The 27,884-nt window shown below is 41.0% G+C and overlaps 2 protein-coding genes across 2 annotated transcripts in view; one reads left to right on the top strand and one right to left on the bottom strand.

Moving 5' to 3' along the window:
- Positions 1-1,123: 1,123 nt before the first annotated feature.
- marchf4l (membrane-associated ring finger (C3HC4) 4, like) lies at positions 1,124-26,201 on the top strand. The gene is made up of 4 exons (XM_027179302.2): positions 1,124-2,999; positions 16,509-16,664; positions 17,548-17,740; positions 24,481-26,201. Exons 1-4 carry the CDS (start codon positions 2,583-2,585, stop codon positions 24,900-24,902), a joined length of 1,188 nt encoding a protein of 395 aa, XP_027035103.2. The 5' UTR covers positions 1,124-2,582; the 3' UTR covers positions 24,903-26,201.
- A 5-nt stretch (positions 26,202-26,206) lies between these two features.
- pcca (propionyl-CoA carboxylase subunit alpha) overlaps positions 26,207-27,884 on the bottom strand; it is a 42,497-nt gene continuing 40,819 nt past the window's right edge. The window contains exon 23 of the mRNA XM_027179300.2: positions 26,207-27,071. Within this exon, the coding sequence (XP_027035101.1) occupies positions 27,003-27,071 (69 nt within the window). The 3' untranslated portion in view covers positions 26,207-27,002. The remainder of the gene's footprint in view (positions 27,072-27,884) is intronic.

Here is a 27,884-nt window from a genome sequence, read left to right as displayed (position 1 = left end):
GGGCTACACACACTTTAGTAACCATATAGTGTACTTAAGTTAAATAGGAATTCTAATCCACACCTGATATACAGTAGCTTTTTATACAACTTATAAGACAAGGTGTTTTACTTGTGAGTCATTTTGCTGGTACGCAGGAGGAGGAAGAAGCTTTTCAGATCTCCTGGCAAAAGCTACAGCATTTACCTATCTTGTAAGTCTTATTAGAGACAAGGGCACATTGTAACAACAAATTCAACACTACATATTTTAATGTGTCCAAATATAGACTCTGCTGCAGAGAGAAGCAGATGCTGTCTCTGTATTATACAATCCTGCTGATGACAAAGTGTAGGAATATGATCAAAAATGTCACACAAGAAACACATATGAGATATGAGAAACAAGTCAAAAATCAACTAGGCTTAAGGATTTGCAGCTAATTAAAAAATACACTCGTATATAATTACCTTTGACTGGATAAATAAGTGTAGTATTTTTCCTGTCTCTCTTTATCCCTTCTCACAACTCACAACTCTCAGAGTAAAAGGTAGACATGCATCAAGAGTCTTCTCTCTTCTGGCATCTAGGTGGTGGGATGAACTTCCCCAAGATGTCCAAACAGCCGAGGTACTGGCTGTCTTCAAACATAGCCTAGAAACCTACCTCTTCTTGAAATACTTAGACTAGCAATTACAAACTAACTTAAAATACGGTGTGCTTTTTGTGCTATATTTCTTCCAAGCAGAGTTTTACACTATTCTAAGTCTATTGAACCAGCATCGCTGTATTTAGTTAGAGAATTAAAAGCACTTCAGCAAGTCTCTCTGGATAAGGGCCATCTGCAAAACGCCATAAAGGTAAATGTAGTATGTATATTTACCTATAACGCTTTAAAAGTAAATTAGGCTTCAAATATACCTTAAATCTTTATTTAAAGGTACACTAAATCGACATTTCCAGATGGAAGGGATGCATATTAAAGGAGCAAAGGATTAGAGCACGACTACAAAAAAAAGTGACAAATATTATTTATTTATTTATTTATCTATCTATCTATTTATTTATTTATTTATTTATTTATGATGCCTCGATCTCAACACACAAAAACGTTGGTTTCTCAGCGCGCTCCCGTCTCGCACAGAGAAGCTGAGAAGCTGAGAACGGGCTCGCGCCTGGAGCTGGGAGCTGTTCCAGGAAAACATGGTGCTGAAACCTGCACCGACCTAAACACCGCGCGTGTTAAACGATCTACATAAATCCGTCCGGTGAATTGTGTGTATCACCGGTTCCAGGGCGAAGTAAGGGGGAAGGCGCTGACCACAACGCACACATTTCTGGACGCATCTACAGATACACGACGACGACAGGGAGGAACGGAAGGTAACGGTGGTTTTCCCCTCCACCAAACCCCCACCCCCCACAACAAAAATCCTCCATCTTACTTTGAAGATGGTAGATACCTCACGCGCTAGAGCGCTGGTCTTGACTGATTGATATCTGATATGCTTTGGACTGCGCGAGCCTGCTCTCTCCAGCGCTCGCGAGTCCCTGCACGAACGGACAAGCGTTTGAGGGAAGACCTTTACGGATATCAGGACCTACGCTTATCATGGCACGACAGAGGCAAACAATTGTACAATGGGTGTGGAGGATCAGATCACCAGCCTGGGATTCCTATTCTGTTACCTGCGTGGCACCGAACTGGACCGTTGCCTGGGTCAGCTCGTGCACTTTAAGCCTGACCAAGAATCTGATCTCTTTTTGTGTGGCTAATTAGAATTTTGCTGGGTTTTTTCTGAAGGACACTATACGGAAGAGCACAACAGCTCGCTGGAATACAGCCAACCCATATTGTAGGTTTTTATTAAAGTTACAAATGTCAACGTGCCACACAGGAGTCTTTATGAGAGCTCGCATCCTGTGTCAGTGTATAATTAGCTGGGTAGGGAGTCGAATCACAAAGAGTCGATTCTCCGAGTGCATTCTTTGGAGTAGATTTCATACGGTTCGAAAGGAACAATGGGATAGCAATTTAAAAACAATCCACTCGAATGAGCTAAGGGCTGTAAATTAGGTTCCGAATCAAAGTGTCGTTTACTCATCATGACTGTTCAAATGAGGGCAGTAAAGTCAGTAAATTTCAAGAAATCTTGTAGTTCAAATGTTTTTTAAAATAAGCATTATTAATTAATAGTGCATTTTAAACAGACATGTTCTCATGTCCCATGTTTTAGATTAGAAAATTGAGCAACATTGCTGTATTGTGAGGAATCAATACCTGGAATCGACTCCATTGATTACCAAAACCCTAGGCTGAGAATTAGAGTCGACTCTAAAATGCCCGGAATCGAATATCCCAGGACTAGGCGACACGACAGTGGACCGTTATGTCTGTAGATTGTGTAGCGCGGTTTGAGCAGAAACATTCTCATGACAAACCTTTATATATTTGTTAGCTTTAGCCGTCGGGGTGCGAACAGTGATTGTGGTTAACCGATTTGCGGCTAATAATTTGACTAGAAGAGATAGTTTGCTACGCTAAGCGGTAAGGTGTTTTCCCTCTGCACCTCGTACATCGTTAAGTGAGAAAAAACGGGCACATGTGGTGCGCTGTCGGTGTCGGTGTTGGATGGTGCCGGAGTTCGCTGAGCCGTTTACCGATGCTGCGGCGCGAGGGAAAGCAGAGAGGCCGCCGCTGTCGCGTCTTGTTCAGTGACCTGAAGGCTTTGTTGCTCAGGCCACCACCGCCACCGGCACCGTCGGCCATGAACGGAGCGCCAAACGCTCACGGTGCTTCTCCGACGGAGCGGACGCGGGACGAGGATTCCCATGACGCCGCCACCGCAGCCGAGTGGGCTGGAGAAGCGCAGCGGAGTGGCACAGAGAGTCCGGACGCCGGCAGCTCGAGCGAGGACTGCACCAAAGAGAAGTTCGACGAGAGAGCAAGTCTGGAGAGCTGCACGGAGAGCGGAGCGCGGACGCCGCTGTGCCGGATCTGTTTTCAGGGCGCAGATCAGGTAAGAGGGCCTTAAACAAACACACACATTGCGGTCTACAGTGTGCACCTCATTGTGGTTAGTGACATGGTGGATCTGGAGCCTAACCTGGGAACACCGGGATCATGGGGTGGGAAAACCCTCTGAAAGGGATGGCGGTTTCTCACTCACTCACTCACTCACTCACTCACTCACTCACAGGGGCAATTTAGTGTGGCTTGTCATGTTTTTGGGAGACAGGAGGAAACCAGACAACCCTGAGGAAACTCACACAGAACATGTATATATAAGTCTACACAGAAAGCAACATAGACATAGCTTTGTACAGTTCTGAAGGTAAAGCCAAACCAAAAAAGAGCTCCAAAATTATCTGATCTGATATTTTGGTTGTGCTGGAAATAGGATTAGGAGGCAAGTAGAGAACAAAAGATTTAGATGATTTCCAAAGACATCTGCAGGTTTTCACTCTAATCCTTTAGTGTCCTACTGAGTTTAATGAGAAACAGTGTCGATATCGGCCGCTAATGCTGTTTCTAATTTGAAGTAAAGAGGAGGACCTGACCATAAAGAGTGGCAGGGAAACAAACTATAGAACCTTTCAAGCACCATCCTACACTGAAGTAATGAACAGTGGGGTATCTGTGCTATTACACAAGCACAATAATGAGATCTTCTCTCTATCTGATGTCCTCTTGCTGTAAAATTCCACAACAAACTGTTTTATGCAACTGATATTTGTCCTTAACCTCTGCCACGTGCCGGGGAGACGCTGAATATGTATGTCATTATGTAATGGTTAGCTCACTGGATTCTGTAGCATATGTGTCAGATGATAAACACACTTTGTCTAGCACACTGCATTGGTAATTAAGTATGGATGCTTATAATGTTTTATATTAGTGCACATTAAAATAACACACTGATCATGTGCCATCACCGTTGAGACATTCCTTCAAATAACAAAACAACAGACACCCAGAAGCTTAACGTCAAAGCCACAGAGCAGCAAGACACATATCCAACTACCACCCAGAACTCCTATAACGTGTGGTGCGACACTTTATTAGTTACCCTCTCACAGCTTTGCTGAAGTTACATTCCACTATCTGCTCGACTATGATTTTATCTTATACCGTCATAGCTACAACCTTTTATTAAACATTTATAGAAAGCTTGTAAGGAAGTACCAGAGATTCTTGGTGCTTCTGGTGAGTTTATGTATCTGGAGAAGTTAGCTTGCTTTGCTAATCTGTCAAGGAAGCTCATACGAAGCATAGGCATGTAGCATGTACACCAAACAACCAGTTTCCACACTGATTAATTCCAACAGTTAATTTTGTTGTAATTTGATTGATCGAGTGGCGTAGCATTGTAAGAGTGCTTATATTTCCTTTAACCTCGCCGGGACGGTACTTTGTGTCTATCACTTCACTCGTCTGTGTTCACCACAAAAAATTCACTTCCTAGTTCAGAACGGTTACTATGATAGTGTTAGTGACATCATTAGCGGAAATGCCAGACAATACATTTTAAATAAGGATAGTTATGAAATAAACAAACAAACAAACAAATAAATAAACAAACAAACACTACATTTCATCATAAACTGTCAAAACGTGTCTGAAATGTCACAGTTTTTTCATGTAATTGTGCTGTTTAACTGAATATAAGAACGGCTGTGATTTTGGGTGTTGACACGAAGCCAAACGCTGAGTATAGCTACATTCTTTTTTATGGAATGTTGCATAAATGTTATAAGTAGCTACTGATTTATATTTTGGCTTCTATGAATTGTCATCTGAACTAAAAAAAGGGGAAGTATCTGTCATTTAAACGTTATAATGACATTTATAATGATAACGTATAATGATAACGTATCATGCCATGAAGCTTATCCCCTACCTGTGGTACTCACAGAAAAGTGTATCGTGACAGTTCATTGCGATATTAATATTATATGGCCATATGATATCCCACTCCTTGCACCGGCAGGATATTTCACTCTGGTATCCATCAGTGTGTGAAGTGTGTTATGGAGGTCTGGCTGGCGGCTGATGGATGGTTCTTTGTCTATAATGAGAGCAGTGCAGGAAGCAGATGGGTCTGTGAGAAGACGCTCTCTGACTAACAGAGGTGTGTGTGTGTGTCTGTACGTGTGTGTGTGCATTTGTTAGACCTTGAGTCACTCCATTTCCTATATCTCTATCTTTCTTTCTCTATCTCTCCTTGAGCGGCCACAGTTCAAACAAGGACGAGCTCTTTATAAATGGTCCACCACCCAAACCCAAACAGGGGCAGGAATATACAGAAAGGTCCTCTGCTGTCTGCGTGACACACCCGGGACCAGTTACATGCTACAGAAAAAGAATAAAGCTTTCCTTTTTCTCTCCTTCCTTCTGCTCATCATGACGAGAATTCCACCTTGGGCTCACTCCAGTCATGATTTTAATAAGTGACAGAAAAACAAGAGAGAAGGGGAGGGTGAGAGAAAGAGAGAGTGAGAGAGCGCAAGAAAGAAAGAGAGAGAGAGAGAAAGAGAGAGAGAGAGAGAGAGAGAGTGGGAGAGCACAAGATAGAGAGAGAGAGCACGAGAGAGAGAGAAAGAGAGAGAGAGAGCGCAAGATAGAAAGAGAGAGAGAGAGCACACGAGAGAGAGAGCACGAGAGAGAGAGAGAGAGAGAGAGAGAGAGAGAGAGAGAGAAACAGAGAGTGACAGAGAGAGAGTGACAGAGAGAGAGAGACAGACAAAGAAAGAGAGAGAGAAAGAGAGAGAAACAGAGAGAGACAGAGAGAGAGATAGAGAGAGACAGAGAGAGAAAAAGAGAGAGAAACAGAGAAAGAGAGAGAGAGTGAGAGATCTCAATATAATAGATCGAGATAATCACTAGAGATATAAAATATAGAGTTAATAATCTCAGATATAAATAGAGATAGAATATATAGAAACATAGATATTGACAGATAATATAGAAAACAGAGAGAGTACAGATATATATATACAACATATAAATATAAAAATAATAGATAAACATAGAGAATAGATATATATATACAGATAAAAAAGAATAATAGAGAGATAGAGACAGAGCGAGACAGAGAGAGACAGAGAGGAGAGAGAGAGAGAGAGAGAGACAGAGAGAAGAGACAGGAGAGACATAGAGAGAGAGAGACACTAGAAGAGAGGAAGAGACAATCAGAGAAGAGAGGATATATATATAGAGAAGATATAGAGAGAGAGAGAGAGACGATTGAGTTCTTTAATAAAGAATAAGTGGAAATCCACAGAGCAGTCTCACTGGAAGACCATCACCTCTGCACAATTCGAGTCACGCTGTGTTGATTAATTAGCCTTGTCGTTAGACATGATGTGCAGAGACCAGCAGGACATGTCCGGCACAAATTAACCACCAAGTCCTGACTGCATGGGAGTTCGGAAAAAGCAGCTCAGAACCTGGGGATTAAGAAATACTTCAATGCCAAACTGCTTGTGAATGAAAGGTCGTTAGGAATCCAGTTAGCATGGTCCGGGCTGGATGATGTCTTCTTGCTTGTGTTTGAGGTGAAGCATGATATTTTCCATGCTATAAGTCTCTCAGAAATTTTTTAAATGCAACTATGACTTATGTTTGCTTTGGGGGAAAAATCAATATAAACATTGCTTTGTTGTAGAGATTGCATTAGAGGACCAGGCTTTTTTATTTGACCTCGTCGATGTATTGCCTCTAAATCAACAGGTCTATAGCCTCGTTTAGTTTTTGTCTCATTAGATTTGCTGCAGTTTAGTACTGCATCCTTTATTGAGCGGAGTTATTTTTATTAACAATGAAGTCATTTTTATCAATGTTTAAACCTGGTTAACAATAAGCAGCTTTTGTCTCAGACTGTGGGGTTCTTCATGATGTGGTTGGTGTTTATTTACCTCACGAGGTGACTGCTATTGAACACCTACTGTGCCATAAAAACACCTTGGGTTAGGGTTGAAGTCTGTAGGACGCTGTCAGGAATAAGGTACTCTTATCTTTCACAGCAGAAACGCTTATCACTGGCATGGTGACATCTTTTGTGCTATTAGTATCGGAGGTAAGAAAACGCAGTCCGTGTTAAATTATGTACTCATAACTCAACTGTCTCTTTAGATCAACTTCCAAAAAAGGTTGTTGTCGTGTAGTCTGAAAGTCTACAAGTTGCTTAATATTAAAATAAGGTTGTAACATCACCGTGCATGCAAGAATGAAGTAGAAATATATTGAGAATGTTTGTTTGTTTGTTTGTTTGTTTGTTTGTTTGTTTCACTAATCCTCCACTTCCTCCTTCACCAAGCTGGTTCACTGAGCAACAGTGTTGAGCCCATTCACGATCATCTTTTCTGGTCTAGTGGATAGCCAGAGGTCATCTGTGTTTTTTTACATTGTGCATGCAGAGAAAAGATCAGATCTGACTGGCTTTAATGAACGTCAGCGATGCTGTTGATTTGGCTTCCATCGAAGCTGCGAGTCTTCTTGGATATGTCTCACGGTGTCTCCGTCATGTTTGAAGGTTTGGATCCTGATATTCTCGCTCGTTCCTCTCGGCCAAGTCAGATCGCAGGGAGCTCATCAGCGAACTGTATTTTTTGTGCCACAGATTCGAACACATGGCTGGTTTTGAGGCATTAGCAGCATTCATCTAACTCCATCCATCTTGCCCTTAAAACCATACCGGTTTCCCAGTCGCTGTTGATAAAAAGCATCCACACAGCCATGATGCTACAGTACCACTATCATGCTTTGCTGTTAGGATCAGGGGAATACGTTTTGTCAGGTACTGTAGAATATATCAAACTAAATATCTCTTTCTTTACTCTCAGGGCTCACTTTGTTTTAGACAATCTCAATGGTGCATGAAAGGCCTCCATCTCATCACACCCTTCTCTCTACGTGTACGGATTCCTACTGTACTCGCGGCATTGGTTAACATTTCAGGACAATACACACGCACACGTACACACACACACACACACACACACACACACATGCACGCACACACACGCACACACACACTCCACCCACTGTTCTCCAGTCAGCTTCATTCATGCTCAGTCTACTTGTGTGGGACACAGAAACTAAGGCCAGGAAAAAAAAGGTATTGAAGAGACAGAAAGAGACATTAATGTTCTCCGACACACACACTCCTGCCCTCGGTGAACTTCTTATGTAAGATTCAGCTTCGTGCAGCAACACAGTTATTAAGCTTTGTGATGTGTTGCCGAAGGGCCTTCTAGGACTGAAGCAGACAGTTCTTCTTATCGCTTCATGTTGCTTTATTAATTCTAACTGACATCGGCTTTGTGTCGCTGTTCGGAGACGAATAGGTTCATAAAGAGAAGAGATAAATGTGATTGTCATAATATCATAATTTCAAGTTTATTAATGTGTAGTGTAGCAAGTTAATAATTGCCACAGAAGCAATCTAAACACTATAGGGAGCCCTGCAAAGAAGATTACGCCGAGCGCCAACACGACACACATTTCGCAAAAACGGAGCTATTTTATTTCGGCTGTGTTAATCAGATGACTGTTTATCATTTAAACCGTTCTTTTGTTGTGCAGACTCAAAAACATCATGTGTACTAGAATTTTATTTTTCACGATTGCTAAATTTAGAGCTAATACATCTATTTGAAGCAAATGCTGAAACAATAACAAATTTGAACAAGAAAACTGGATTAGCATAATGCTTTAAATCCTTGGTGGTTTGATCAGATGTCACTTTTCATTGCCTCTTGTAAGTTTTAGGACGATTCTCACATTTTGACATTTCCGAAGTCTTCAGTTGTCAGTCCTCATCTGACTGATACATAAAGACTAATAAGCATGTTCATGTGCTGTTTCTGACAGCCTTCACTCTGTGCCCCTGTCGCAGTAGCTGACGTTTGTATACACACTGCAGGCAGCCTTTCCACACACTCTCACTCACACACACATATAAATGAAACAGGACTTAGCTGTAGGATGTAAATCTAGAGGAATATAATCATCAGGTTAGAGTGCGGAAAACAGCCTGTAGGTGAGTCCAACAGATTGACCGATTGTCTCTCTTGACTCAATTAGATAAATTGGCCTCATTTCCTGCTCCAATATGCTGCATCAAGTGTTCCATCAAACAGGTCCTACACACACCACGAAACAACACTTACTGTTAATGTTAAAAGCAAAATCAAATGAATAATTATTGTCAAGTGGATCAGATATAAAGCTTTACAGATAATCCTGATAATATACCTATATTATTCGACAGTAACACAGTATAATAGCATGTTAGCATGATAGCATGTTTAGGTGTATTCTGTAATAATTCCTTTTTTTTGGTTTAAAGTAACATTTTCCTGCATTACCCACAATGCTGTTCAACTACCTGTTAATACTGGGACCAGTGCAATTTAGCTCTCGCTGCATCTTTACTTAAAGAGAGTGATGCACTGGCACTTTAGATTTTCCAGCTCTCTCATCACTCGTTCAAACAGATCAGGTTCCAAAGATTGAACTTTCGTGCTAAAACCGTCATCATGCTCATCTCATATATCACTAACCAGCTAAGTAAAGTCTCTTTCTTAAAATCATAATATAATTGCATTGCTTTCAGAAACTGAGTTCTTTTGCACCAATGTCCCCGATGTCTGAATGTCAGAATTATGAGTGATAAAAGATGCTGTTTTGTTTTTAGGAGCAAACAACAAAATTAGACTTATCTACGGTGGCCGTGAAGTGCAAAAACACATCAACGAATCCGAAAACAAATTAACAAATATGAAAACACTTTAAAAATCCGGATTTGTTCATGTGTTTTATGATCTGTTAATGTGTTTTGCACTTCTTGGCCACCATACTTCTCTGAGGTTTTACTATTAAACGTCAGTGTATTATTATTATCCATCCATCCATCCATCCATTCTTTTCACCACTCATCCTACTGGTCACAGGGAACCTGGAGTCTATCACAGGCCCCTTGTGGCACAGAACATGGTACATGCTGAGGCTATCGTGCTAACCACTAGGCCATTGTTTGTATGATTAATGCTAGCAATAATAACTTAATCTAATAATACATCAGAATGCCACACCACCACCACCTTGTCATGGGAATAAGAAGGTTACAGCACTGGCTAACAAACAGATGCCAGACTCACAAAGTACCTACCATCTAATTTTCAATAACTATAGACTCTGTGACCAAAGGTTTGTTGACACATGATCATCACATATTTGTGTTCTGCGCACGAGTCCACAAACCTTTGGCCGTATAGTGATATTTCAGGTTTGAGGATTTTTGAGAGCAGATAATCAGATGAGGCAGGTACAGTATATAAAGCAGCGCTGAATAGAAAAGTGAGATTTCCTCAAATCAGATGTAATCTGTACAGCGCAGGGGACCAGTTCTCAGTTTAAGACCCTTATACCATAATCCTCTTAAGTGAAGCATGTTCCTGTAAGAAATGTTGTCCTTCACACATACAAATGCATCCTTAGTATTCTCTATATGCACTGCCAGCCTGTGAAATTAAAGAGCCTACTGAAATCTCTAATCCTCTCAGAAGAGAGCTGAACAGGAGGTATTCTAACACTCTTCAACTTGCTTTCCCTGTGCGTTATAAACGTCTTTGTGCTTAGAGTTAACGCACCAAAACAACGCAAGCAAACCTTACCCGAGCCGTTCATCATTTAGAACCACTCGGAGACTATGACTTCGTCTTTGAACTGCTGTCAGCTGGTTCTCAGCGTCTTCATCCGTGAGCATTTGAAGACTTCAGTAGGATGGAATTAGTGCTAAGTCTATAATGAACTCAGAAATGATGCTGACCTATTGGTTCCTCAGAAGCTCTTAGTTACACAATTCCACTCGACTGTAAATATACTATTACATTATTTACTCTCCAGTGTCACCCAAATGAGGATGGTTCCTCTCAAAGTTTCCTCCTAGTATCTTCTCATTGTGTTTTTTTCTTTGCCAGGCTTGCTCATTAAGGATAAATGTTAGACACAAATTCTGTTTCTATACTTCTCTAAAGCTGTTTTGAGACAATGTCCACTAAAAAAAAAAGGGCTATCCAAATAAATAGAATTAAATTGAAATTTAATGACGTATTCGCTGCATCGCTCAATGCCACAATCACAAACATTAACAGAACATATGAACATTAGCTTCTAAAAGGTCCTGGAATTTTCCTGCACTTTTAAAATACAAAAGCAGGGATCGATAATGAGCAACCTCATGACCATCATTTAATATGACTCATAGTCTGCTTGAGGCACGAAGAAAGACCTGAAGTATAAACAAAGAGTCTATATTGTAATGAATCTGTAATGATTAGAATAATTATTTAACCATCGATGTCACCACATGGACTAGGTAACAAGGGCAGATTTGCAAAACATGCCCCTGCAAGTGTTTTATTATCCTTCCTTCCTTTCTTCACTTCTAAATTTCTATCTTCACTTTGTTTATAAAAAGTAAATAAATACAGGGTCATTCTTACACTATCTCTTTTTGGGAAACCTTTAAAAGTTTATGTAGGATCTAAAAACTTTCAAAAAAGTTCCATCGCCTTTCAGAAGCTAGACCTAGTAACCGCTCAGAGATCTTTGGGGAACTGTAGTATATTTATACATACAGAGGTTTTGAATGGATAATGGTTCAGATTCAGCAGGTTTACACAGTTACACTGTGAAATCTTGTCCTCTGGCATCTGATGGCACAAAACTCATCAGCTTCAGAAATAAAAGGAGTCATCAAATAATATGGATCCAGAGAACAATATTACCGGTCAATTAGTGCTGCTTCCATTAAGTGTTTCATTCATCTTCAGGAAACGATTTATCCTGGTCACGGATGCAGTGGATGACATAACAGATGGCAGGAAGAAGGAATCCACCGTGGCTGATATTCCAGTCCATTATAGCGCGACGTGAGAATACGCATTCATTCATACCTAGGCGCAAGAAACATAGCTAGGGGAGCTAGCAGCATATTTTTGAAGATGGAAGAAAAACAGTGGATTCAGAGGAAACCACCAGAGCTGATAAAACCAGGATGGAACATGGAACCCTAGAACTGTGCGGTCGGATCATTTTCTTCTCTCAGTCATAAACTAGTTTGCAAACTTGTTAAATTCAGGAATGTCACTTGTCATGAAATCATACAGTGTAAGCCAGCTTTAACTGTGGTTCATAGCGTGATGTTAGACAGCAGAGAGTTGCTTTTAAAGTCTGTCATATGCCATAATCTCCAAATCCTTCTTCTCTCAAACATCTGAAAAAGGACAAAATATGCTCATCAGCTCTTGGGTGCTCAGCATTCAGACACCAATCAGCTCCAAGTCATCCAACTGCAGAAGTTCTGAAGCTATCGCATGCAGCCTCAAAAAGCCGTCAGCATTGACAGCGGTAACATGGATAAGTGGTGGAAACCCATTTAAATGAGCGCTTCTTAAATATGATGAAATCTTTTCCTGTGCTTGTTTGTATGTCAGTTTTCCAGATCCCAATCTCCCAATTGCTCATATCCCAATGTGGGAAGCCTAATGCCCTCGCAAATCAATAAACATAGACGACAAATACCATAGGCATACTAGCCATACAAGTCTGTATGTATAAGTTATGTATGGTTGAGCTGCTCATCGGGTATTGATGAGTGAGCCAGGCATCTTAGATCAGAGAAACGAATCCGAATCTGCAGTACAGGGCTTCCCCAAGGCAGAAATGTTACCACTCTGAGATTTTTAATAACCTCCAAAAGACCAATAGTGTCCAAAAGCCCCAAACTTCAGTTGCTTTAGGTGAGACCCAGTCAGCATTAATGTTTTATACTCATCTCATGACTTAAAAGAAGTTAGTTTTTCTACTGATCCAACAGAAAGTAAGAGACAAACTGCTCTGAGCAAAGTAGCCTTGAACAGTCTGGACAGTCTAGACTTTAGTGTAGTGTACATCTGCGGTGAAAAGAATGCAGTAGCATTTGGTCTCCTTTGTTAATACTTAATGATAACCAAGCTGTTATCAAGTTGAAGGCACAAAAGGCCCAGACAGCAATGCTAGTGCTTAACAGTCAAGGAAAAGTAATAGTTTGACATAGTGTGAAATCAGGGCTTGTGAAATGACCCCAGCAGGTAATGACCCCATGTAGAATCGTCTGGTTACCCATGAGATTGTAAGATACACACCGTATGCAAACAAGTCTCAAAACAAGTCGCACAATGATGAAGAAACGTACAAAACAATAAATAATAACAAAACAAAACATGTAGGATGGTCATTGGTCATGTAAGATGTACATTTGTGATTAAATTGGGGCAAGTAGTGGCCTAATGGTTAGAGAGTCTGACTCGTAATCTGAAGGTTGTGGGTTCTCGGGCCAGCCACGACTGAGGTGCCCTTGAGCAAGGCACCGAATCCCCCAACTGCTCCCCGGGCGCCGCAGCATAAATGACTGCCCACTGCTCCGGGTGTGTGTTCACGCTGTGTGTGTTCACGGTGTGTGTGTGTTCACTGCTGTGTGTGTGCACTTTGGATGGGTCAAAATGCAGAGAACGAATTCTGAGTATGGGTCACTGTACTTAGCCGTATGTCACGTCACTTTCACTCTCAAATTCAGCTGGAACTGGTATTAAAACCTCCTTTTTACCTGTAGTTGTCATGTGCAGGACTTGTTGGTGAATCATTAGTGATTAGTCATCCTTTCTTTCTTTCTTTCTTTCTTCTTATCCATCCTTCCTTTTGTTCTTTCTTTCTTTCTTTCTTTCTTTCTTTCTTTCTTTCTTTCTTTCTTTCTTTCTTTCTTTCTTTGCAGCCAAGTCTCCTTCATTATACAGCAGCTACAGGTATAAGAGGAAAGCAGATATTCACCATCTTGCACATACACAAGCTCACAGACATACTGTATGTCCTGGACTCCCAGGTACAGATGGCTGTGGCATCATTGGGACTTAAACTTACAAGTATCCATACACATTTGGCTAGAATTCAATTTTCTGTCCCAAACCACATGATTAAGTAGTATGAATAAATAGTAATGAATGTATATCATATTCCTACTATATGGCTACTGTTTGCTAGGTAAAATGTAAGCTCTGATTGAAAAGAAAAACTTGAATGTAAGAAATTTCTACAAGGCTCTACAAATCTCAAAGGATTACAAATGCTACTAGCTACTAGCCTGCTATCTCTAGCTGAACTATATAGCCAAAAGTACATGGATGGTTGACCATCATACTGATATGTGCTTGCTGGACCTCCAATTCCAGAACAATGGACATAAATATGTAGTTTGTCCTGCTTTGCTGTTATAATAAGCTCCATTCTAGCGTGCCTGTGTGGATTTGTGATCATTCAGCTACGAGAGCTGATGTTGGGTGATGAGATCTGGGGTGCAGTCATTCAGGGCTCTGTACAGTACACACCAACCTTCTCAAGCCACGTCTTCACAGAGCTCAGGTGCATTGTCATGCTGGAACAGGTTTGGGCCTGTTAGTCTCAGTGAATAGAAAATTCACACTACAACATACAAAGTCGTATCATACATCGTATGCAATTGTGTGCTTTAAAACTTTATGGAACAGTGAAGAGCCGTATTTGGGTGTGACGTCGATGTATCAGTAAAGTAAAGTAGTGTAGCATATTCATGTAGTAGCTCTTGTTAGTCACTAACTGGCTATATTGAGTTCTTCAGCTAAACCACCATGGATTTATTTTATACACCATGGATTTATTCGATTCCTGCCTCCGCCTTGTGTGTGTGGAGTTTGCATGTTCTCCCCGTGCCTCGGGGGTTTCCTCCGGGTACTCCGGTTTCCTCCCCGGTCCAAAGACATGCATGGTAGGTTGATTGGCATCTCTGGAAAATTGTCCATAGTGTGTGAGTGAATGAGTGTGTGTGTGTGCCCTGTGATGGGTTGACACTCCGTCCAGGGTGTATCCTGCCTCGATGCCCAATGACGCACAGGCTCCCCGTGACCCGAAAAGTTCGGATAAGCGGTAGAAAATGAATGAATGAATGAGTGAGTGAGAGTGACTTCATATATTACATCAAAGTCTGTGAACAATGAAGATATTAGACAAAAGGATTTCAGCACAATCATTGTCTCTGGTTACTGCTCACAATAAGCAATGTGTGCGGAGACAAAGTTTCTCCAGAAGGACCATTTGTGTTCTCATAATAATGGCAGTGACAGAAGGATGTACAGTCATTCAGCAAATTGGCTAAAAGAGCTTCATGAAAACACGGCATCCTTTCTCATGAGTGTTTTTGTGTCTGCCACCCACACACAGTTTACTAAAGGCACTTTCAAGCTGTGCAGTGCAGTCCCGCGGCTCCTCTGAATACAGCTGCTGAATAACGGAGATCGCGTGTGTTTCTGAACTGCTTTGCATTGCACGGATGGAGCTTTTCAGGAAACTGTCAGTGTAGCCACACTCGCCGTAACCACATCAGTAGCAGAACTCTGATTTAACGCAGACTATTAACCTCTTAGCGAAAGAGGATGGTCTGAATACAATCGTACATGACAGTGATACAAAACTGGCTGTTAATGAGGTTAAAAATAGGCTTTATGAGAAACTGTATGCAGTATAAAATGCTGCAAAACTTCCCCCTCACAGCAGCAGGGTCCCTGACTTTCCTCTCACCTCCCTAAAACATATTTTCAAGCCATGAGTGATGAGATTTCATGTCCTGAGTCCTGATACCAGGTAAGTTAGGTTCTGTTGAGTATTTATCCTGATACTACATGAATATTTAAACAGGGCGGTCATGTGTCACACATTGAGAGTGACAGTCACGCATTTGGGTCTTTTATCACGTTCTCCCGCCACACATTATATTTCTCACGCAGAAAAACTTTTTGACTATTTATCATATATTTAATAAGACGCAGCACCCAAAATGTAACAGTCCGCACCGCTGTCTCTATGGAACCGGGCAGGAATCAAAGCGTGACTCACATCTTAGTCGAGCCTGACACTTATCAGCCAATCAAAAAAAGAGGCTACACAATAGCCAATCAGAAAATAGCACTATTGTATCTGGGTAAGATTACAACCAATGGAAAAAAAAAACATTCATTAGAGAGAGTATTTTCTATGGTCGGTTTGAACAAAACCTCAACACAAAACAGCTTGTCTCTGGATGGGACATTGTCCTCAATCATGACCCTAAAAATGCCTGGGCTTGAGCCGAACTATTTTAAATGGGAGCAACTGCAGTGTAAAGGGTTAAAGATGACAAATTAGCATTTAAACATGTAATAAAGTACGATTAAAACAAAGATTTAAAATTAAAACAATCAGTGTTTTAATCCACAATCCAGTGTTGCTTATTATGGAAGAATTTAAGTTCAAAATGTACAAGTTGTGTCTTGAATTTCTATATTTCTGTAAAGCTGCTTTGCAACAATGTCCATTGTTAAAAGTGCTACACAAATAAAATTGAATTAAAATACTACATAACCATAGAGGAGTGCTGATGAGTGTGTTCTGTGTATGTGTGTGTTGGGTCCTGCAGGGTGAGCTGTTGAGTCCGTGTCGCTGTAGTGGCTCGGTGCGCTGCACACATGAGCCGTGCCTGATAAAGTGGATCAGCGAGAGAGGCTCGTGGAGCTGTGAGCTGTGCTACTACAAGTACCAAGTCATCGCCATCAGCACCAAGAACCCGCTACAGGTGATATGCTACACACCAGAGACAGCTCATTTTATTTTTATATTCAGCTCATATCCAGCTCATATCCAGTTTATAACCAGCTCGTATCCAGTTTATAGCCAGCTCATCACCAGCTCATATCGAGTTCATAACTAGCTAATAACCAGTTCATATCCAGCTCATATCCAGTTTATAGCCAGCTCATCACCAGCTCATATCGAGTTCATATCCAGTTTATAACCAGTTCATATCCAGATCATATCCAGTTCATATCTAGCTCATATCCAGATCATAACCAGTTCATATCCAGATCATATCCAGTTCATATCTAGATCATATCCAGTTAATATCCAGATCATATCCAGTTCATATGTAGATCATATCCAGTTCATATTCAGTTCATATCCAGTTCATAACCAGTTCATATCTAGATCATATCACAGTTCATATCCAGCTCCTAGCCAAAGAAGAATCAAACTCTTTGTACAGACATAGTGTTTGTGATACAGTAATTAGAGGTTTGAGGCAGAGCTGTAGGCTATGTGTGTGTGTGTGTGTGTGTGTGTGTGTGTGTGTGTGTGTGTGTGTGTGTGTGTGTGTGTGTGCACACAGAGGAAGAAGAAAGCACAAATTGTGAACAACTGATTGACTATATTCAGAATTCAAAATTATTTGACACCATTTAAAGAGATTAAGCAACAGACATGATTGCGTATCAACCTCTTTAAATAAAATATAACTAAAGACAAGCTGAGATGAGACGAGCTTGTTAAAAGTACGCTATCATTCATTGATATATCTGCAGACACACACTTACCTCGCCGTCTTTTAGTAGCTGTTTGTAAAAGTCTGCTCGGGTTGTTATTTATAACCTCTGCATGTGTTTGTTTTTCCATGCGTGCAGTGGCAGGCGATCTCTCTGACAGTTATCGAGAAGGTGCAGATTGCAGCGGCGGTGCTCGGTTCGCTCTTCCTCATCGCCAGCATCTCGTGGCTCGTGTGGTCTTCACTCAGTCCCTCGGCTAAGTGGCAGCGCCAGGACCTGCTCTTCCAGATCTGCTACGCCATGTATGGCTTCATGGACCTGGTGTGCATCGGTAAGTCCAGGACTCACACCTGTTTTCCTTCACCACGGGGAAACTAAGTGAACAGACTTCATGTTATATCTAGAATGAAACGCAAACGTTTTTCCGCACCACCATAAAAGCTGCTTTGTGACACTGTCCATCGTTAAAAAGCACTATACAAATAAAGCTGAATTGAACTGAATTGAAGTATTTCCCTGGAAATAGCTTAGGGATGAGACAGCAGTTTTAGACTAGATTCGCACAAGTTAAGCCTCATAACTCAACTGTCAGCTGACATTACAGTCTTACTGGCTATTACGTATTTATTTTATTCTTATTGATTCTTATTGATGAATCAATAAGAATAAAATAAATACGTATAATACAATTCAATAAAAGTGGAATTAACAATACAGTTAGAAAAGTATATGGAGTCCAGAAATTGGTCCCTGATTGAGAGCCAGTGAGAAGAACTTCTTCCTCATTCTCTCCCAGTTAGACTTCAGGTAGCAGAAGCTTTTCTGAATGCAACAGAAAGAAGAGTCTAGTGTCTAGAAAGCTGAGGTACTTCACCGTCTCTTCATTTCTTGGTATTTTTTATTTTGCATACAAAAAAATGCATACAAGGAAAAGTCTCCGAACCTAAGGACTCAGGAAGCAGAACTCTGTTGGCTTTCAGTGTGAGACGTGTGTTTTACCCTCTGTTGGATAACCTTAAAGAATTTAGTGGTTGAAGATCAACAACTTCAAATTTTAGATACAAGCACTTCAGAGAGGATTGATATGGGCTTTTGAACGGGTTTGATATCACTGTTTACTGTAGAGAAGATTTGAACATTTGTGTGAAGAAAAAAAACTTACCAGTTTTGTATTTTTTGGAACTTAAATACTTATGAAAGACTACAAATTCTTAAAGCCGTGAGTGTTTACTTTCCTGTGAGCTTTATATTAAGCACCACTGTGGAGTAGGACATGACAAAGACATTCAATACTGAACATGGAAACAACAAAACAGGAGCAAATTGCATTTTTTGCCCAATATATATTTTTCCCCTTAAACTTGATTGCATCTTCCAGGAGCTTATGACTTTCTTTCAGAAATAAAATCATCCTGAGCAGGATGTAGGACCAAACTGCAAATTGGTGGTAACATTCTGTAATATTTACCCCAAACACAGTGTTAGTATAAAGTCTCGTCTCAGCTGTTTCTCAGTTAAAACCACCTTAATTAAGACGCGTTGGTCCAACTGTCCCCTGGAGAAGCACAGGGATGGCAACACCACTTATATACTCAAAGCTCATTTATGATACAACTGGGGGAAAAAAAGCAAGAGAAGACGACAAGGCCGTGGGCGTTATTGAGCAGTCTCATTCTTGGCTATGGATAATTGAGATATTTATACATAAAAGCTGCCAGATTCTCTCATCTCAGTATTTAAATGTGCAGACAGACTCGTCTAGACTGTGCAGAGCTTGAATTTTCCACTGCTTGGTCAGATCTTCTCTGTCTGCACATTAAAGTTTAAAGGAACACTAAAGCTAATTGATCTCTGACTTCTCTCAGAGCGGCAGAGAAGACGTCCAGCAGTATGTCACTTTCCATGAAAAGAAAAAGAAAAAAAATAGCAGAAATTGTACAGAATAAACAAACTGATAACAAATAACACATTTTTGACTCGAACAAAAGGATAAACTATTTGTTCTAAGGAAAAAAATATTTCTCTCAAAAATAATTGACACCGCTAAAGAATATTTATATAACTGTAAAAAAAAAAAAAAAAAATTTGCTCTAAAACCACCTCAGAATTTGGCCGTGATAACGTTAAGCAGACACAACCTGGGTGTAAATGAGAGCAAAGTCTTGCTATTCTCCGCTTCTCCGAGACTCTTCACTCCTAATTAAAAGGATAGAATGTTTATTAACGAAGTGTCAGATGATAATTGTGAATCTGCTTCGATGTGAGATCCGTGAGAAAAGCTCGACTCGCACACTTATAGAGCGAGAGATAAACAGGAAGCGAGGATAAGCCAGAGGAAAACACTTGATAGACTTAAGAAAGAGTGACAAACAGCTCAACCGGAGCATGGAGAAGATTTCCTCGAACATAATCGCTACAATAAAAGGCCGCCCCATAATTCTTGGGCCACTATAAAGAAACTGGCACGCGTTTGATGGCTTCCCCAGCACCATGCTCTTGTCTGACAGCAGTGTGAAATACGAGACTTTGACAGACTCACTGTTCTGTAACGTCGTGTCACAGATGGTCCATAAAAACAGATGAGAAATACGGCGAGGGCTTGAGAGGCCGAGGCAATAATACCCAGGCTTTGATGGAGGGGAAAGAGTCTCCCTCTATTATGATGACAGACACACCCGAATAGAGCAGGCAAAGCTTTTGGGTTGAGAGTGGAAGCTGTTACACACTCTTTTGGCAGATTAAAGAGAATAATATTTTTTTATTACTGCTGATGGGAGACAGGCAGTGAGACGCCAAACAGGGCACTGTCTGGATCGCTTCTGTGAATGATCTGTGTGGACATGTATGTGAGACGGGAGATTGATGTCCTGGTGCTTTAGGGGTCTTTTCTGGGACAATTCATAACAGAGAGAGAGGAGAAATGAGATTAACAAAGGCTGTATTTTACAGCAGTACTGAACTGTCTGCAGTCGGATTGTGTTGTGAGTAAACTAGTACATTATTCCTACATAAAGAGGGCATGAGAACGGCTGCATAAATGTGTGTCAAAATTATTTGTTCGAAATTGCACTGAACCACAAGACGTCTATTTTCTATTATCTCCAAATAGTTTATATAAATTAGCATCTTTTGTATGCACTGGTCCAGCAGCTGGATCCCTGGCAGGGAACCGACCCAGCCACTGAGGGGTTCATCCTCAGTGCCGCTCCCAAGCCAAGAGAAAATGGGACAGTTGTGTTAGGAACCTCACGTTAAATCAAAAAAAGCGTCTCGGATGAGCCTCTGTGGCGACCCTGTACAAACTGCACTGGAATACCTCCTGAGTCATCTTATTGGCAGATGATTGACATCCTGGTGAATCAGTATTGCACTCTACAAAAAAGAGACAAGTGGGGAAGCACAATTTGCTATATTACAAAATAATACACTGCCTAGCATTTACATTTAGTGTTTATGTGAGCTTTCAGGGAGGTATTGTGTTGGAGCAGGTACTGTAGCTCCAAGATCCTCACTGTACTGAGATTCTCAGTGTGTTATCATGTTGGGTTCTCTGGTTTCCATAAACATGCCAGTCGGTGGATTGTTTACGCTAAATTTCCCATAGACGTGAATGTGAATGTGTGTGCATGATACGCTGCACAAGACTGGCATCCCATTTTGGGTATATTCCTGGCTCACATCCAGCGTTCTCTGGATAAACTCCAGATCCACAGAAACCCAAACTAGGCCAAAGTGACAATTATTGAATAGCATTAGAACAGACCTCAAGATGGAAATTGACATTGGAATCCACTCCCAGGAAACCCCAATGCAAAGACATCAAGGGAGTGTTAAAAGTGATGAGTCATGATTATAAAAAAAGAGGGAAAAGCACAACTATGCTGTATTATTTAGTGGCTCAGGTACTGTACGTCAGCTAGCATTTACATTTACATGAGATCAAACGAGACGAGACAGTAGAAATAAAATAAAGGTGTGGGATTTCAAAGGCATGGGTAGGAAGCGTGGGATGATTCCCTGAATCTCAGCCACATTGCCTGCGGTGCCAAAAAATGACAGACGATTGGGGTTGAGCTGTTAGAGTAGAGAAAATACCAACACCCGCTTGTGTGAAATGCTGTTTAATCCAATATCACTCTGTCAAAGAGTTAAAAAAGCTATACGATAATAACCGTGGAAGCCATAATGAAGGTTCTCAGGAGAACCGGCTCTTTATTTGGAAAGGTAAAGAAAGCATGGCGCTCTGTATAACAGGACCTGCTGAGACAGCACACCTCTAAATATGGATCCCATTTAATATTATCAACCTGATTGTACCCCAGGCATATCATTTTAATTTGGTTCACCACAAGCGAGAAATAATTTATGGTTATCATAGGGGGGAGAGAAGCAAGTGATAGACAGAAAAGAAAGTCGTGAAGCTGCCAGACTCTGGAAATGACTCGCTAATCAAAATTCAAGCATCGCCTCCAGAGCTTCCTTCAGTCGGCTTCATTTTCCATTTTCCCAGCTCTAGTGGACAAAGTGTGTTTGTTAAATCAATACACAGCTCAAATTCTCCACCGGTAATGAGAAAGACTACAGTCCAGTGTGCAGAGAGAAGAAAAGAGAGAGAGAGAGAGAGAGAGAGAGAGAGAGAGAGAGAGAGAGAGAGAGAGAGAGAGAGAGAGAGAGAGAGAGAGTGAGATTACCTGATAGATAGGAAGTTCTTTCTGTGCTGTTTATTTAGAAGGATGGAGTGTGATAGAGAGAGAAGGAGATTAACTGATAGATAACTGATGATTTAGATGTTTCCTGATAGCTTTGATTTCTGACCCAGTTTGAAAGAATTAAAAGAACAAAAAAATGATATTTTATTAGTCTTTTATTGTACTGGAGATACAAGGCTAATGATGCTAAGAAGCGTCTCATCATTGGTTTAGCATAAATCATCACACGTTGAAATGATGTATATAAACTATTAGTATATAAACTATAAAATGTCTATAAACATTTGCACCTGAAAAGTTTCATAAAAAAACTTTATATTCGTCCAATTCCATATTCATCTATGATGTCTGTTGTTTGCTTTCATACCAAGCTATGAGCTGAAATAGGAAGTGTTTGAGGCTGCAAGATTCCCAGTCGCTACTGTTTTTGGCTCTGTGTCATCCCTGTGTTCAATTTCCTAAATGTCAGAAACCATATTAACAAAGTGAGGCGAGTGTGTGATGAGTTCATTGTAAAGTCTGTCCTATATTTAACTGGAAGCTAAAATCTTGTTCGCTGCGTGTTAGCATCATTAGCTTCTTAGCTTCAGTACAAAGCGTAACAAGCATATTTTGGACACAATTTTTTTAATGATAGAAATTTGTGGTTCTATTTTTCCAAGACAAAATTAATTTATATCTTATATAAGTAGGAGTAATAAAGTCTAGGTTGATTTTTCTTTTCAATATTTTTAGACAATTTATGCTTCCGACTAAATAAATGCAGAGAAACAAGTAATGGCTAGACAGTGACTAATACCTGGCTTGAAGTGTGAATTAAAAATAAATAAATAAATAAATAAATAAACAAACAAATAAATAAATAAATAGCCAGAATATTGTTGTACAAATTTATTAGTAAGCTAATACATTAAAATACTGAGGAATTATTACAGCTAAAGGGCCACTAGCTAAAATAGTTTGAAAACACCTGGTTATATATATAGAATAACATGAACACGGATACTTACTGTATAGACATGTTCTATTCAGGATTTCATCATATCCTGCCAATAAACCTTTCACTACATCTATACAGAACTAGAGCTGAGAAGGATGTGGTGCTTCTGTGGAGTTTACATTAGCTAGTGCAGTTAGTTTGCTTTGCTAATCTGTCAGTAAACTAGCATAAACCTTAGCACCTAACATGTAAATCAGACTTAAATACATTTTAAACAAATTGTGTTGTGTATAAACTGTATAATGGACCACAAGCTATCAGTTTCTCCAGTTTACAGGATCTTATTAGAACTGCGGGGAAAAAGCAGTGGCAGCTTTCACAAATGTGTGTTACAAATTTTATATTTTAATTTACTTTTAATGCCCTTTCTTTAACTTCCCAACTACCTAATGTACTGTTTTGAAAGATGAACATTGTTCTAACGAAATGAAGTCCAAACGAAAGCTTTGTGGTGTTTGTGTGTGATTTTGCTGACCTGGATCAGTCAGGCTGTGTGTGATGTGTGTGCAGTGCATGCTAGCGTTCCTCTCGCTCTCCCCCTCTCTCTCTGCTACTTTATATATCACTTTGTCATTTTCTCATAAGAATAATCTGGTGAGGCCTGTGTGTACCGACTGCTTTCTAATTTATTGCAAAACAAAGTTTTCAACACTGACTTTCGCTTCACGCTATTGCTGAGTAGCTGCATTTGATCTGCATTCGTCTCTTGTGGGTGTGTGGACAGGGCTAGTGATGTCATATGTGGGTGTGGCCTCCAGTCCAGCGTTGTCTTACGATCAAAAACGGTAGCAAATTATACACAGCTCCTGGATATATTATTAGTTTCTGTTGACTATGATTACAGATTAATGATTAGACCTTTATAAATACGACACTATTTTGATTTGTAGAGGCGCTTCTTGTTACCACTTTTGCTTAGCACCACAGACTCTGAAAGGCATCTGTACTGAATTTGAGTTTGACCTGGGGAGAATAAAGCTGTACCTTCTCTGTTACAATCGAAACGCTTTGTTTCTGTCAACCGTTATTGAGCAATTCGTGTTGCTGGTTTGATTCTCCAGAAAGGGCAAATATAATGAAAAATCTTTGACTATGTGAAAACTCTCCCCTTTCTAACTGAATGTCTCTGGTCTTGAAGCTTGACTCTGGACCAATGAGCTACCTTCAGGAAATTACATAAACGTGTGTCGCTGGGTAAGAAGCAACAGGTGATGTGCTACAGGAACTAATTTCTATGTTTAGAAACTGCCGACAGTTATGTTTATTATCCGTTCCAGTACATTTAAGCAATGTTTAAAAAGTATTATTGCTGCTGAATCTCTGTACAGGTGACAGAAAGTACTGACTAACACTGTCTTTCAGCTCTGATCGTGCACGAGGGACCGTCTGTGTTTCGCATCTTCCACCGCTGGCAGGCTGTGAATCAGCAATGGAAGGTGCTCAATTACGACAAGGTGAAGGACTCAGAGGACCCTCAGAAGGGCAGCAGCACCCTCCGCTCCCTCACACTGCCCCTGAGTATTCGGGGAGGGGTGGCCCCACCCACTTCGCCTTCTCCCTCTAGCTCTGCCCTCACTTCAGCTGCCACGGTCACCATCACCCCCGGCACGACCGTGCCAGCGGTCACCGATGCTCCAGAGGACTCCTCTGAGGCGGAGCGTCACTGTGCATACAGCCTGCTGCAGCTCCTCAGCCTCAACCTCCGAAACCAGGAGCCCAGAAATGCCATGACGCAGCCCAGAAATGACAACCGTGAGCTGGTCATGAGAGTCACCACCGTCTGAGACTGTGAGTGAAGACAACCTGGAGATATACGACAGCTTGCGAAGGGAAGAGTGAGAGTTGGATCCAGAGGAAAGAGACGTTTGCTAGCAAATGTGCTCAAGGTCCTTCTGGTACACTTTAGCATTCATGAAAGTAATACATTTTTGAGAGTAAAACAGAAAGGTTTGTTTAAATATTTTAGGAGGTGTCTAGTACACCTTCAAGGCCTTGTGATGCGGTCTGTTCCGGTGTTACAACAGCGCTAAAGGTCAAGTTCAGAGTGAAGTGTTTTTTCTTTGTCTTTTTTAAACAAGAGGCTCATTAGGGCTGATGTTAATACATGGCCACACAAAGTGGTGTTTTTTCAAGCACAAGCTCCAACAATGCAATGCAGTGATAATATGTAACACACACTAAAAACATTCACAAGGTCAAAGTTGTCTGCTATGAGACATCACTAGGTAAAATATATATATATATACACACACACACGCACACACACCTAAATGAAATATTGTGGGCAAAAAGAGGTCCAATTTTTCTTTAATCCTAAACGTGTGTTTTATATCCAGTTTTCTTTGCACTACAAGATTAATGTAGCTAACGGGTACAGAAGGTCTATTTCAATGATAATACAGTTGTACTCTAACACTATGCTGGCTCATACAGCCTTTACAGGAGAATACATAGATGTGTGCTTGAATTTACAGAAAGGTTTATGAGTAAGGTGGACTGATTATTTGTTAACTATATTAGTCTTGTAGTTCCTGTATAAAAGTCATTTTGAAGCAACAGAGTCAGTCGCAGATCAGTGACTCTATTAAGGGTGAGTGGAAAATAGCCAAAAAAAGTTTTTCTGCCCAACTACATTTTTAAGTTTACATGTAAAACAAACTGGCTGCATGAAGAACGGTCAGTAACGCTGTTAATGGACTCTTTATTCAACGAGAGACCGGTTTCCATGGAGACGACCTGCAGCCACATTGAACTAACATGGCCTGAGTCTCCTGTTTGGACTCATTTTGTTTACATTTGTTAAAATGTCAGAAAAGAAAATACATTGCTACATTAAAAAATGAAGAATGAGTGCAATATAAAAAGATGGATTTGTCATTTCTCTCGGGAGGGAGGGAGATGGAGAGAGAGAGCAGGACGGAGGAAGGAAGGAAATGATTGACGAAGAGTGGGAAAAGCGATGACATCATCGTTTCTGCCGTAGATCAATCTGGTGCACACGCTCTCATGCACTCTCACTGATTGGCCATCCAGGACACACATTCACGCAGGACGATGCGTCTGTCTCCGACTCAGTGACACGCACAAATTTACACCATGAGACCTGCTTTTATTATAAGAAAAATTACGTTTTATAAACATTTACATTTAGAACATGGCTCCATGGTGAGTTGTGTATATCTGATGAGTGTTCTCTTTGATCCGGCGTATTTCTGAAATTCTTTCTTTGCCTTGATTTAATCATGAAAACACACACTGTAGGTTGGGGTTTGGAGTTTCTGGTCCTTTCAGAAGTCTAGGTCATCCCAATATAAACCTAACCTTAATCGCCCAAAAACAAAATGGTAAGAATACCTCAAAATAATTAAACTGGAAAGTAAAATGATGCTACGATTCATTTAATTGTGATTGTAACTAACACACACAGAGCGAGTGCATGTCCTGGGTTTGCTGACTGACAGACGTTCAGGGTCAGAATGGGCGGAGCTAATTCCTTCTCGCTCAGGTGACATCCTCACAAGCCCCTTCTTCAATTCTTTAACAATATGACAGTGTTGCTACATAAACAAAGCCACCGCCTACAAATCCAGGCCTTTAGGAGCATGAAGCACCATCTTATGAAGAAATCTACTGTGATGCAGTACTGAATCGTCGGTGATGAAACGCTGTGATGCGAATGACACAGGAGTGGTCATGGTTTTGAATTTACTTTGCTGAAATCAGACCAGGAAATCCCACATATATGCTAAAACAATCACCAGAAAAAACAAACAAAGAGGAGACAAATACTACAGATATGAGGATGTTCGCTCCAGGTTAATAGTGTCTTAGTCTGTGTGTCCACAGAGTGAATATCGGATCAGACGCAGAGTGCAGGTGTGTGTTTACTCCAGCTCCACCAGCAGATCTCCTTCACCAACCGTCTCCCCAGCTTTACAGTGTACACTCTTAACCTGAGGGGAGAGAAACACACACACATTTGTGCTTCTTGGCCAATTAAACCCCTTCGACCTTAAACAGCCTCAAGATTACAATCGCAAAAACAATAAAATTCAATTTTTTCAAATGTATACTTTTTTGTACCATGTGTCCTGTCTGATCTATACGTAATCAGACAGCATTAAGTATGTGTGTGAATGACCACTGTATCTGTCATTCCTAGTAAAGGAGGCGTGGCCTCTGTCGGAGTCAGTTGCAGTGAACAAGGCGTGGCCTCTGTGGCGGTCTTGGTGAAGGAGATGTGGCCTCTGAGTATGTCTGTCTAAGTAAATTAGGCGTGGCCTCTGAGTGTGTCTGTCTAAGTAAAGGAGGCGTGGCCTCTGAGTATGTCTGTCTAAGTGAGGGAGGTGTGGCCTCCGAGTGTGTCTGTCTAAGTAAAGGAGGCGTGGCCTCTGAGTGTGTCTGTCTAAGTAAATTAGGCGTGGCCTCTGAGTGTGTCTGTCTAAGTAAAGGAGGCGTGGCCTCTGAGTATGTCTGTCTAAGTGAGGGAGGTGTGGCCTCCGAGTGTGTCTGTCTAAGTAAAGGAGGCGTGGCCTCTGAGTGTGTCTAAGTGAAGGAGGCGTGGCCTCCGAGTGTGTCGGTCTAAGTGAAGGAGGCGTGGCCTCCGAGTGTGTCGGTCTAAGTGAAGGAGGCGTGGCCTCTGAGTGTGTCTAAGTGAAGGAGGCGTGGCCTCCGAGTGTGTCTGTCTAAGTGAAGGAGGCGTGGCCTCTGAGTGTGTCGGTCTGAGTTTGTGTGTGTGTGTGTGTGTGTGTGTGTGTAAGAATCAT

This window comes from Tachysurus fulvidraco, chromosome 18 (genome assembly GCF_022655615.1).
Source record: "Tachysurus fulvidraco isolate hzauxx_2018 chromosome 18, HZAU_PFXX_2.0, whole genome shotgun sequence".
Lineage (NCBI taxonomy): Eukaryota > Metazoa > Chordata > Actinopteri > Siluriformes > Bagridae > Tachysurus > Tachysurus fulvidraco.
This window is presented reverse-complemented; position numbering and strand designations above follow the sequence as displayed.

What these genes read in the sequence shown, in the direction of transcription:
- marchf4l (XM_027179302.2), top strand. Translation starts at nt 2,583, where the DNA reads ATGTGGTGCGCTGTCGGTGTCGGTGTTGGATGGTGCCGGAGTTCGCTG. An exon ending in GCACCAAGAACCCGCTACAG is followed by an intron (nt 16,665 to 17,547) that starts GTGATATGCTAC and finishes CCATGCGTGCAG; the next exon opens with TGGCAGGCGATCTCTCTGAC. An exon ending in CATGGACCTGGTGTGCATCG is followed by an intron (nt 17,741 to 24,480) that starts GTAAGTCCAGGA and finishes ACTGTCTTTCAG; the next exon opens with CTCTGATCGTGCACGAGGGA.